General features: G+C 39.3%; 1 protein-coding gene across 1 annotated transcript; it reads right to left on the bottom strand.

Annotated features, from left to right (window-relative positions):
- Nucleotides 1–1,078: 1,078 nt before the first annotated feature.
- On the bottom strand, nt 1,079–13,999 carry nutf2 (nuclear transport factor 2). The gene is made up of 5 exons (XM_074678092.1): nt 13,863–13,999; nt 9,452–9,561; nt 6,439–6,510; nt 5,737–5,835; nt 1,079–1,879 (listed from the first exon to the last, which is right to left on the bottom strand). The coding sequence occupies exons 2-5, from the start codon at nt 9,548–9,550 to the stop codon at nt 1,766–1,768; spliced, it is 384 nt and encodes a 127-aa protein (XP_074534193.1). The 5' UTR covers nt 9,551–9,561; nt 13,863–13,999; the 3' UTR covers nt 1,079–1,765.
- Nucleotides 14,000–14,113: the final 114 nt, after the last annotated feature.

Below are 14,113 nucleotides of genomic sequence, written 5' to 3'. Positions count from 1 at the left end.
TTTTCCACACTGAGTCTGTGGCTGCAGAAAGTTGACTCTTAAAGGGACTCTTAGGGTCATTTTTGTGTCCTTTTCAAAGTAAATAAAAACTGAAAATTGTGTTTTATATGTTAGTTTTATTGGCATTATCTAAGTAACAAAATTACATAGTGAAAAATGAATTAAAGACGAGTCTACAGTTCTTAAATGCAAAGCAACCTTTAATGTGTTGTTTTGTTTTTTTCTGTCTTTTTTCACATTTTAATGATTAAGTCTCCAGTGTTTTTAATTCAGAAATAACATAAAACTATGGTAGATATAGGATAGATTAGTAATTTGAGGCCTTCTTTGTTAAATTAAAAGACGACTTGTCCCTTGGGGGTCACTGTCCTTTCCACCACACAGTTGAAAATGAAACTAGTTGGCAGAAACGGTTTTATCTTTCTACCAGTAGTCACTTGATAAGAAAAAGTCCCTGCAATTGGCTCCATAACCCTAACCCTGAATATCACAGAGCCACACCTGTTTAACCGACACCTTACGTATGTGTGGCATTCTTGCTGTTGTTATTTTACAGCTTTTGGGTGTGTCAGCCACACACACATTACAACCTGACAGGGAAAAACTTCGTTAATGCATACACTGATATGAAAGGATAAGTCGGTGTAATTGTTTAAATATTGCTTACTAGTTTTTTTTCTCCCTTTTCACCCATTTTAATTTGGCATTCACCTTAATATAAAATAATCTGCCTTGTTTTGATCACAGTTGAAACAGTTGAACTCGTAACTTGTTAAAGAACATGATGTGGATATAATCCATGTCATTCTAGTCATATTTTCAATGATAAAGAAACCATAATGATGAATTCCAAAATGAACCCAATATATATTAAATATGATAATATAATAAGCACTATCATTGGTATTTTTAAAATCTAATCAACCCCAGAGGAGGACATGGAGAGACGAGGCCACAGCATTATGAAAAAGTCAAGATTTATTGTCTATTGTGGTTGTCGACCATGTTAACTGCCTGACATGAATGCAAAAGAGAGAAAACAGAAAGAGTAAAAGACCCAAGTGAATATGTGGGAAACCAAGCCAATCATATAAGGGTTAAACTTCATGTCCTTTTCCATTCTTTGGTTTGCAAGAGCAAAACCTGGCTTGAAAAAGTGAACAATAGCAAAGTAAACAATAACATACAGGGAGATAAAAGTCAGTTAAACACACTAAGGCAAGACAAAAGTGGCATCTAAAAACAAGTTACAACACAAAGAGTGGGAAACTAGAAGCCAAATCTGAACCTAAACATGTTTTTGGAAACCAGTCAACCATGGTTCAGTTAACAGTACATCTTAACAGAGTAGATTAAGTAAAGTACGGCAGCGAGTTGAGCAGAGATGAGTTATCGGTGTCGGCCAGATCTTCGTCTTTTTGGTGACTTGAGTGTAGATATTGTTGTGGGAGGCTCCCAGCATCATGCAGATCAGCAGAGAAGCAGACAGGGGCATCTGATTGGTCAGCTGGCTCTCAGCAAAGAAACTTGTTGTAATTTACTGGCTGGGCTAGTCCTAAAACCCAGCTGGATGAGGTTCAGTGATTGACATCTAGAATCCGGTGTTTGCTTCTTTTTTCAAACAGGCATAAATGAGACAGCAGGAGGGAGGGATGCTTCCTCCTGTATTTCCACCTTCAACTCCCCTGCTCCCTCCATACTCCATCACTCAGTGCCCCCCACCATGACCACCCCTGCCCACCAGTGTTGTATGAAGTGGGGGGGGTTAGCCAAAGTTGTGAATGGCCAACCTGAACATGTCGTTGGTACACACCCACGCATCGTTAATGTTCTTCAGGATGAAACTCTGATGGAAACCCATGATGGGGTCATCATCTGCCTGCAAAAAAACAACAGCAGGGATTCAGGACAAGAACTTCAGTGAGCTGCTTTTCATCTGTCTATTACACAGCTAGGTGACCATAACATTGGTGAGGGGTAGTAGAGGAACCTACGTTGGTTGGAGAAGACAGAAAAAAATTACAACAATTTTTTTATCTTGGCTTGAAATAGGAGTCTACAAACCCTGGCTCAAGCCCTGGGATACGCTGTACAGGATCACTGGAGTAACCGTCACACTTTCACCTGACTTTTGTTCAGGTGTGGAAGGTCCGGCTGGTTGTTGATGAAGTCCAAAACCATTGAGTGACTCAGCGAACAAAATTTCTGTGTTATTGTCTGTACCAACCTGAACAATTTTGTGTTTTTTTAAATCAAGCAGTCATAAATGTCAGACCAAAAACTAAGAGATGTTTGTAAGGGAAATTCTCCAAAGGATGAAGAGGAAGATTTGTTTATACTGGACTGTAGTGACACCTTTGGCCCAGAGTTGCGCACACACTGTCGTGAAGATCAGAACTTCTTTTCAACTCTACTTTTCTTTGTTCAAGACAACTTTTTATTGGATACAATGTGAAAAGATAAGGTATTTATTAACAGTTACACTGCACTGTTGTTTGAAAGGTGACAATGAGCAAATTTTGTATCATAGTTCAGTAGCCGGCTGTATTTAGTGCAGCTGGCAGCCTGGTGCTCTGAGACATGTCTGTAAAGTGTAACGTTAGTGAATCCTGGTTATGTCCTGCCAGTCATCTACCAATCAGAGCTAACTTAACCTCACTCTTCATTTTATTGATAGACTCTCAAGTTTGAACAGACCACTGCAGAATAACTGCTGACTGTGGGTTGGAATCAACATTAGCACAAACAGTTTAGCACAAACAGTTTAGCTCCTGTGTTAGCCTTTAGCTCGTGCTCTATCACTCTCCTGTTTCTTCTTCTCTTCTGTCCTTTTTCTGTCTGACAGTTAGGCTCCAGTGTCCACCATCACTACAATATTAATCACAGAAATCATTTTCAGCAGAGGAAAACACAGATCTCACTTCTCACTGCAAGACTTTGTCAGCCGGCGTGGTGTTATAATAGAGACCTAGATGTGCCGTAAACAATCTGATCTTGCCCATTCAGTTTGGCATTATGGCTATATGGCCTTTAACTGACGTCTTAATAATTTCAGGCTATTTTTATACACTGCCAGGCCAAAAAAAAGCCGCCATTAAAAAAAAAAAAAGGTCAGACACCCAAATATTTTGTTGGACCGCCTTAAGCTTTCTTTAAGGCACGCATTCTCTGTGACATTGTTTGGATAAGCTTCTGCAATATCACCAGATTTATTTCCATCCAGTGTTGCATTAATTTTTCACCAAGATCTTTATTGATGATGGTAGAGTCTGACGAAAGCAAAGCCTTCTCCAGCTCATCCCAAAGATTCTCAATGGGGTTAATGTCTGGACTCTGTAGTGACCAATCCATGTGTGAAATTATGTCTCATTCTCCCTGAACCACGATGAATCCTGGCATTGTCATCTTGGAGTATGGCCGTACCATCAGGGAAGAAAAAGTCCATTGATGGAATAACCTGGTCATTCAGTATCTTCAGGTAGTCAGCTGACCTCATTCTTTGAGCACAGACTGTTACTGAACCTAGACCTGACCAACTGCAGCAACCCCAGATCATAGACTTCCCCCACAGGCTTGGACAGTAGCTAGGCATGATGGGAGATCACTTCATCTGCCTCTCTTCTTACCCTGATGGCCAATCACTCTTGAACAGGGTCCATCTGGACTCATCAGACCACATGACCTTCTTCCATTGATCCAGAGTCCAATCTTTATTCTCCCTAGCAGATTGAAGCCTTTTTTTCTGGTTAGCCTCACTGATTGGTGGTTTTCTTAAGGATACACAGCTGTTCAGTCCCAATCCCTTGAGTTCCCTTCACATTGTAAGTGTGGAAATGCTCTTACTTTCACTATCAAACACAGCTTTAAGTTCTACTGTTGTTTTTCTTCCATTTGATTTCACCAACATTTCAGTAATCTCTGATCACTATAATTCAGGATTTTTTTTTTGTCCACATCTCTTCCTGGAAGACGATGGGTCCCCTCTATCCTTCCAGTTTTTAATAATGTGCTGGACACAGTTCTTGATGCAATTCAAGTAGTTTCTGCAATCTCCTTAGATGCTTTCTCTGCTTGATTCATGCCAATGATTTGACCCTTCTCAAACAGACAAACATCTTTTACACGACCACGGGATGTGTCTTCAGACATGGTTGTTGAAGAAATGAGAAGAAACTTATAGCACCAGTTGGGGTTAAATAACTTGTGGCCAGCTGAAAGATGATCACCCATGCAGTAATTATCCAACAGGACGCTCCAACCCTTTTTGCTTAGTTAATCCAGGTGGAGACTTTTTTTTTGACCAGGCAGTGTAGTATAATAATGGTATTTTGAAACCTATCGTGAATCAGTGTATGAATGTTAAATTCAACACTTTGATGCTTCAAACAGTCTCAGTATGATAAAGTAGACTTTGGATTGTTTTCTTAACTGCAGGCAAAAATGAGAAAGATCACACTCAAGTTAAATCAAACATCTGAAATTGTAAACCGTTACTATGACTAGACAATCTGGACTGTGGTCTGTTTCTGACAGACTGGATTGTGTTCTCTCTGGAAAACATGACCCGACCACAGATACTGAGAAATAACCAATTTTGATGCTGATAATCTCATTTTAAATCCTGCATTATGAACAGGGAAATATATAAAAGTGAGACAATTTCAGGATCACTTGGAAAGTCCTCACAGGGCACCGAACATGAATCTGTGTTACCAATGTCAAACTGTGTTTGCTGTATTCAGAGATTTGTGCACAGGCTTCAGGTGATAAAGGAAGTTTCATATCATATCAACACCTCTGACAGGGATCTCCTGATCTACTGTGTCAGTGCCGCCTTCATCTTGTCAGTAAAAGTCTGCTCCGTCATTTGGAGGTGAATGGAGCTTCGTGTTGGTTTGCACCTGAGGCGGGAATTGAGATCACACATACTGAAATACTCACTGTGGTTGATGTAAGGTGTGAAAGCTCGTACTTCGAGCTGGTCACTTGGTTTCCCATCACTGAAAACCACATGTTGATGCCAAACATGAACATTCCTTTTCAAGTCATACCTTTACCTTTTTGTGCTTTCCGTGCCCTTCTCCCTTCTCTGCTCATACCAAAACATGCATGCGTGCAAGACAGTTTGTTTTTATGAGAATGGAAGCGTGTTGACTCCAAAGAGTGAATTAAAACGTCCACCAAACAGTTTGAACTTGATGGTCACGTGTAGTGATTTATGTTGTGTGTATTTGGAGTGATTTTGAAGCATCTGCCTGTCTTAGTACAGCCTATTTTTTGTATTTCATTATCAAAGATCAGAGGGAAGAGCATTTCAGCCTCCTGCTTCATCTGTTCATAAAACCAAGAGTGACTTCAACACAGTCCAGTACAAGTGGGAGGGGGAGGGCACTGTTTGTCAACAGGCTCTACATGAAAAAAAAAATCAAAACAAACACAAAACAAAACAAAACCTGTATAATACCTTCTGCAGCTTTCAGGAACAAGTCTATAAAGATTATTTTCTTTTTGAAAAAGCTGAATTTCTTTTTAGAATGAAGTGTTTATCAGATTGTTGCAGCTCACACCCTCCTCTGCCTGAGGCTCAAGTTTCAAGACTACATTCTTTTCAGAGTCTGAACTCCACACAGGGGCTTTAATCATAATGAAAAACAAGAAATAACTTAAATTAAAACTGTCAAATGGTTAAACAGATGAAATGCCTTTAAAAGAAGTATTAATACATGTATTCCTTACTTTTAGCTGTCCTACAACCATACTCAAGATGCAGAAGTCTGGAGTCGGCTGGTGGTCCTGTGCTGTTATACTATGCGCTATTTTTGAGAAGGGGAGACTCTGGTTCACACACAGGCACACACACATACACAAACACACACATACAAACACAAACATAAGAAAAGAAACACATCATTAGAGGTTTTATAAGAATTTAAAGGAAAATTATCCCCCAAAAAATCAGCATTAAAACATTTACCTCATGTAAAGTCTCCCTAAAAAATGTTATCACCTTTTTTCCCCATTCATTCTCTTATTTAGCTTCAAAAACCACTGAGAATAAAAGAATATAAAACATAAATATACCATGTCTATGGGTGAGGATACTTATATTGAAGCACACACAACTCTATAAAAGGGGAGTTCAGCATGTGAACATTTAGCTGGTTGATAATTGTCTTCCTGTGAAATATTTAACAGCATCAGTCGGAAGGAGAGAAAAAGAGTAGCAGAGTGTAGTTTTTATCATCAATACTCCTGAACTGCTGTTTGGAAAAGACATTTATAAATCAATGAGGTGTCTTACTGCTTACATCAAAACCAGATTCCTCAGAAAAATCTGGTTTCTTCAGATTAACCACCACTACAATCTTCACCTCAGCCCATCCACAAAGTGTCATACGTTACCTCACTGTCAAGCAATGAGTAAATGGATAAACTCACAGTGAGTTTTTCAACGATAGCTCTTTTTCCCTGGAACTGCTGTCCTTCCCATGTAAGGCATGATGCGTCGATCTATGAAGTGCAACAGAGGAGACAGAAAGAGGAGAATCAGATTCAAGACAGTCACAGCACACTGACTGAGTGTGGTTTTGCAGTACTTTGATGTAGCAGATGGGGGTCAAATTGTACGTAGCAGTGTTAATTTTGGCAAAAAATTCTGATTTAGTCTGAGTCTTTTGTATGACACAGTTTTAGTCGACCAAATGTCAGGAGATTTTAGACAAATAAAATGTAAATAACCTGACTAAAACGTCCTACAAACTGTGTGAAGTCCTGCAAACTCGTCTTAGCCTCCCCTCCTGTTTAGCTGCTGCTGAGGGACTATAGACAAAGATGTTAACCTGTTAAGTTATTTTGCGTCACATCACACTATCATTAGATATTTTATCATAATGTTATAGTGATACTTAAACTTGGTCGGTGGTTTGCAGCCAACTTTTTAACACCTTGTCTTACCCGTGTCAGCTTCCTTATCTAAAGTCTCTTTTTCATACTGCAGCTCTTCTTGATGAAAAGTTACCAATATTGGCACATGTGGTGGCGTCAGACTTTAAAGCCTTTCCTCTGTTATTTCCCGCCTTTCAGCACCTTTCTTACTGTCCATGTTCTTGTGATTGTACCATAGACAGTTTGTTGACAAACATTTTTTTGTCTTAGTCTTTGTCAATAAATTTAAAGGATAAGTTCGGTTAATACAGTTTTTACATTGTTTATAGAATAAAGTAGAACAAAATACTCACCAAGAAGGCTTTCCTGATCCAAGCAGTGCTTCGGGAGATATTTAGATCCAAAATCGTGCAGCGGACGTCCGTATAATGGGATCCATCAGGGCATACACAGCGCCGCTCCTAAAACTGCATTAATCGTCCAAAAACTCATGTTTTTCACCAATATTCCATCATGGTCCGCTCCAGGTTAGTCCTTTGCTGCAGTCTGTGTCACGCCAGACAGCGCTGTGTGGCTGTACTGACCTCTGAACTGACGAAGACTTTGTTTACCTTTGCCCCTCCGCCATGCGCAGTACTCTCTGGAGCACTGACTCCTTTCTTTGAGGGGCAAACGTAAACAAAGTCTTCATCAGTTCAGAGGTCATTACAGCCACACAGCGCTGTCTGGAGTGACACAGACTGCAGCAGAGGACTAACCCGGAGCGAACCATGATGGAATATTGGTGAAAAACACGAGTTTTTGGACGATAAATGCAGTTTTAGGAGTGGCGCTGTCTATGCCCCCATGGATCCCATCATACGGACGTCCGCTGCACGATTTTGGATCTAAATATCTCCTGAAGCACTGCTTGGATCAGGAAAGCCTTCCAGGTGAGTATTTTGTTCTACTTCATTCTATAAACAATGTAAAAGCTGTATTAACCGAACTTATCCTTTAACACTGGTAAAGGCTGTGTCAGGTTAACTCGACCTAAGTCCTGAAAAAACGAAACTCCAAAAAAAAAACAATAAAAACTATAGCCTAAATAAAAGGGAGTTTATACAGTTCCTGAATTGTTTGTAACATGTACTTTTTCCCAGTCAATCTGTACTGTCTGTCAAACATTTTGAACATTTCTGGCTTTCAACCGTATTGAAGGGCTGCATTTCTTTGGCAATGTAGCTGTCTCTGAGCGCCCTCCATTTGGCGCTTTTATTTCTATTTACTTTGCCGACCAAAAGCCTCAGTAAGAGCGGATTGTCAAAGAACAAGGCTCCTTTGCACCTCCCCTTCTTCTTCTTCATCGCCACTATTTTCAAACAAATGCGACATATCAGCTCGTTGGTGTTCATGAGCTCACACTTTGTTCATTCTGATAAAAAACAAAATATTCCCACACTGGGACTGTGGCAGGCGGCTTAAGAACCGTATCTTTTGTTCCATCACTCATATTAGCGTGTGTTTCCTCCTTACCCCTCAGGACGCTCGCTTCAGCTCTCTCCGTGTGTACGCCCGAGCAGCCCCGTCGCAAAAGACGCCAAAGATCGCATTTTTGACAGATGCTAAATCCGCTATAGAACCTATGCACCCCGATGTTAGGAAAGATTGATGTAGTGAGCCATCTTCTCATTCAGCCTCTTTGGTCGAAAGAGAGGAGGAAAATAAACATGCATGCACGTGTCAGTTTATTGAGGCTGGCAAACTTACCGAGGACGTTTTTATTTATAGTTCCGTTAATTGATATATTGATTATCGTGACAGGCCTACCAGTTCATATTTTGGACTGACTGGGTCAGTTTTGTGCTTGAATGAGTAAAACAGATTTTTCTGTGGGGGAACTGAACTTCTCGGTTAAAAACTCATGAAAGAACATGAGCATATTTCACTCCAGGGGCGAGTGAACGGCTGCTAATAATCCAGGAGACACTGAGAGATGCTGTGAAAAAGCCGAGAGACACTGAGAGACTCCAAGCACTGTGTTTCATGGCAACAGAAGTCAGATCTACTACGGCACTCTCCGTGCATTCATTTACGGCACATTGTTTCAGTGCTAAAACCCTAGTTTTTGAAATGAACATCTGTCTAGGGTTTTGGTAACTGGCTTGAGGGAAAGGGATTAACCCACAGATAGCTTACTTGGTGAACTGAACTCTAAACTAGCACACTTTTCATGTGAGCTGCCACAACGCTGGACTGGATGCTACATTTTTATCACAACATGTTTGCATATTTTCACAGACAGAAACTTGTGTGGCCAGTTTTTTAAATGAATCATTACATTCTGACTCAGAAACCAAGTGAAGAAACTCATCGAGCCACTGATGAGGCAGCTTGATAATCAAGCTGTTGTTAGCATGACTGCAGTTAATCAGAGGGCTGCTGTTTACCTTTTCCATCCAGTGTTAGTTTCTGAATCAAGCAGCAGCATTTAACCCCTACACACTCATAAACTCTGTGAAGAAAGCAGCTAATCACTGTGATAAATCAACCTGCACTGCACAAACTTTCTTTCTGTCACACTCACATATATGGATCCAAGTTGCGTTCTGTCATTGTCAAACATATGATAGTAATGTGACACGAAGCTGGATCCTACATGTTCCCACAGAGGCTGGTCCACCATCCTGACTCACCCTGCAAGAAACAGAGAGGAGACAGAGAAGGAAGAGAAAACATAAAAAAGGCACCATAACATGAGTGGAGGATAAAACAGGAACTAAATAAAACAGTAAACTTGTTACTGGATTTGATGAGGGGGGTGGGTTGTTGTACTAAAGAGGCTCTCTCCAGTCAGCAGACCTTAACTCAGCTTGTTTTAATTGCAAACACTATCCTGTCCTTGTTGATAGCCAGTTGATCTCAGACACAACTAAAATGAAAACCGTTTATAAAAAAGGATGCATTAAAACCTTCAGCCTAACACGTGTGTCATGGACTGTACATTAGAATGAAGAGCGAGACTCCTCCACAAAACTAGAGCCAATACAGAACTGATTCATTTTGTGCCAAACACATAAACATTAGAGGTGTGAAAAAATATCACAATCCTTCGACCAGTGAAAAACATTCATATATCAACTGTTAACATTGATATATTTGTCAAAATAAAAATACATATTTCAGGTAAGTTGGAAGAACAATATGTCTATCACACCTCCACTGTGGTACATGGCGGTATGCTTATAAACTGTATAATAAATATAATCTCAAAGTATATTCAAAATACTTTATTCCTAAACTTGATGATGTGGGTTTTGATGCTGTAAACATCAATGTTTCTCTCTGTTCTTGGGTCAGTTAGTTTAAAGCAGTGTTTCTCAATCCAGGTCCTGGGGACCCCCTGCCCTGCATGTTTTAGATGTTACCCAAATCCAACACACCTGATTCAAATGATCAGCTCGTTGTCAAGCTCTGCTGGAGCCTGATAACGAGTCATTCATTTGAATCAGGTGTGCTGGAGTGGGGTAACATCTAAAACATGCAGAGCAGGGGGGTCGCCAGGACCGGAATTGAGAAATACTGGTTTAAAACCATTTTAATTTTAATTTTTACAGTGTAGTGAACTGATAAAATAATAATCATAGTCATGTTTTGTGCATTCTCAGATGTTTCTATAAGTAACATTAGTTACACCAAGTGACATTAATCAGTTTCACCAATTGACCACGTCCTTCATCCAATAATTTCTTTGTAATATTGGTTTAATGTCACAGTAGTTTAAGGAAAAAACTTAAAATATTTTGTATTTTCAAGTTAAGTGTACGTATGAACATAGCATCTGACTTATACACAATGAAATATTAAAGTTGTTTTCAATCAAATAGTTAAATGTGTAGGACAGGGGTCTTCAACCTGTGGCTCTGGAGCCTCATGCGGCTCTTTGACTCCTTTGCAGTGGCTACATGTAACCGTCTTCTATATATTTTGAACAAAAACTGAGGTTTTTGTTGCTCAGAGCTGCCCTGGTTTGCAGGGCGCAGCCATCTTGAAAAGTCACGTGATCCCACATGTAACATTAAAAATATTATTAAAATAAAGGGCTTTTAATATTTTAATGATAACAACACAGACGCGGAGTAAAATCATAATATAAAATTTGGACAAAAAATGCATCACCTCTTGAAACAAAGCTTTAATTTTTTGTGATTTTTTTTTGTAGTTTTTTTAAATAATTTCTTCCTTTATTTTTTAATTTCAATTTTTGACATTTTTGCAAATTAAGAAAAATAATTCCACGTCTTAAAAATTTTGCAAATTTTTGAATTTTTTTATATAAATCCCTCTTTTTTGCAGTTTTAGAAAGATTTTACAGTTTTTGGAAATTAGGCAAAATTTTGAAATTGCATTATTTAGGTTTTTTTTTTTATGACATTTCATCAATTTCTGTGAAATTTTGCACATTTTTTAAATTCATTTTTTATTTTGCAGATTTTTTTATCTTATTTTCAATTTCCAAATTTTGCAAAATCTATAAAATCTATGACACTACAAATTTTCTTTTCTTTTTTAAATTTGCAAATTTATTAAAAAATAAATAAAATGAATTAAATTAATTAATTAATAATAAACAACTAAGAAATCACATGAACAAATTTATAAACACTAAAACTTCTCGTTTAGATAATTATTCACCTGATTATACACTTTTTTTGTCTTAATGTGAAGATAAAGTAGATTTTGCAGCCCTCGAATGACTTTCATCCAGGTGAGCTGAGGCAAAACGGCTCTTTTGAAAGTAAAGGTTGCAGACCCCTGGTGTAGGATATCACAATATATCACAATATTGTGATATCGTGATATTATCATATCATGACCCAAGTATTGTGATGTTTGTCATACTGATAGGGTCTTGCCAATACTCACTCCTAATAAGCATTAGACAAGCAAACGAAGCAGTCTATCACCGTTCTGTTCTGATCTACAACGTAGAGCTGAAGTTTTACGAAGGCTGTGACCAGAGCAGTCAGTAACCCACATTGGGGGGACCATACTAGTTGAATTCACAGTAGGGCTGCAGCTATCGAAAATTTTAGTATTTGAGTATTTAACTGAAAATCCCATCGATTAATCGAGTAATCGGATAAAATACATTTTTGTTTCGTTAAAGAGCAGTTATTTTTCAAATGAAATTTTTTCTCTTTCAGAAATAGAATTTTCTGATACAGCATGTCAATAAGAGCACTTGCTTTGGTAGCTCCAAAATCTGTAAACACACTTTGACACATTTTTTGTGCCTTGTACATCTCATCAAATGTTGCAGACCCAAATGGCACCCGTTTCGTAGAATGACCCATTTGTCCCCAAACTCCAGAAAAGAAGCTAGATTTGATGCTAGTTGCTATTTTGTATAAGAGGTAGCTTGAGGGGTCTGAAAACTCTCTTAAAATGGCCTCAGCTCTGTTTGAAATACCACTCTTTGATCTTTTTTAAAATTAAACGATTCCTCGAGGTGGAGAAAATTACTTGAGTAATTTTGTAATCGAGTACCTCGAATCATTCAAGGAATCGTTTCAGCTCTAATTCACAGTGATTATTCTTGATTGAAGCCAACACTATGTATCCTCCAAACTCCTTGCCCAGGAGTAGTATAGTCTAGCCCAGCCTGTATAAAGTGACCTGGGCCATTTTAACCCCAGGTGTAAATCAGGCAGGGGTATATTTTGGCCTATTATAACAGTAAGACGTGAGGTTTAAAGCAAACTTTGCTAAGAAAGCTAGAATAACAATAACAAGGAATCCATTTGTGTATCACATCTAACTTAAGACAAATTTACACTGTCATTAAATGGAAGTATAGGTAGCTAGCAGTCATAAGCAAACTGTATTTCTGCTTAAAATGCCCATCACTAACCTGTAGCTTCCGCATTTACAGCGCACTTTCTTCAGAAATCGCTTTTCTAGTTTCCATTAATCTTTTACAAGAGAATTCCCCTTAAACCTAAAATCATCCACACTTCGTTGAGGTTTATTTTTTAATGGAGTTATTACTGTGAGGTGTTATGCGTGTAGGCATGAAACAGACTTATTTGTTAGCTGCCTTTTAAGTCACCCATATATTGAAGAGAACGCAACTTACGGTCATATGTGTGGCCCAGATCTGCAACCTCAAACAGGATTTTATTTTGTCTTGATTATCAAACAGTAAGCTTGGTGTGTAATCTTTATTAACCTTAAAAATAAGCATTTCTAGATTCTGGTGTCTGCTGTACTACTACCACAGCTCTCTACAGCGCTGAAAGGTGAGACCCCTGGAAGGGGCCAGTCGTGTTGTGCTCCACACGCCGTCTCACCGCTCGGATGACACTGACAGCTCAAGTCATGTGCTTCCACATAGCGATACACTGTTATTACTGGAGCAACCTGAAAGCTCCAAAAAGCCTTCGCGGTGAATAAACATATGTAATTCCCACCGAGACACAAGCTGCGTTATTTTGTCCCTTAATGATGTAACCAAGGTGAGGGCAGAGTATGTAAGCTTAGTTGCTGACGTTAAGGATAATAAATGGGAAAGCTTATGTGTGGCTAGTTACCGTAAGCTAACTAGCTGTTTGCTAACAGCCTGTATCGGGACAGACGTTGAGTACATCTCACTGCATGCCTCTCCTCTCCTCTCCAAACGGTAGACGTCAGACAAATGATATTTCTATGCGTTAGCCAACTGGCTGACCAGTCGGTGCTGTCTAAAAATATCCTGTCTGCTCAGAGTGTTGATGCCTCCTCCGGGCCCGCGCACTCGGCTCTCGGACCCAGGAACAGCTACCCTACATAGGCGTGCCCGACGCTAGCCCTAAACCGAAGAGGGGCAGCCAATTTAACCACTTCTGCTTTGATATTCTTCTTCAAATGTCAGACAAAACTGGCGTGTTCATTTTGGGTAATGTTTTCATTGACTGTTCCTTCACAGAGTTACCTAAACACGAGTAACAAAAACTTACCTCTAACCAACGCCGAGGCCGGCTGCACTATCGCACTTGTCAGCTACCCTCCGAGGGCACGCACTCACAGCATTGACCACCCCGGTGGATTGTGGGTATTGTATTTTCGGACATCTTCTTCTTGTTGTTATTGATTCCAAAGACGAACGGCAACCAGCTTTCAGGTGCGTTACCGCCATCTATATGACCGGAGTTTGTTCCAAAAATTACAGAAATACAAAAACATTCAAATCGATTTTGAAACTCTTTGA

This window comes from Halichoeres trimaculatus, unplaced genomic scaffold, assembly GCF_033239565.1.
Source record: "Halichoeres trimaculatus isolate MK-OKI-2021-1 unplaced genomic scaffold, fHalTri1.1 fHalTri1_scaffold_10, whole genome shotgun sequence".
Taxonomy (NCBI): Eukaryota; Metazoa; Chordata; class Actinopteri; order Labriformes; family Labridae; genus Halichoeres; species Halichoeres trimaculatus.
This window is presented reverse-complemented; position numbering and strand designations above follow the sequence as displayed.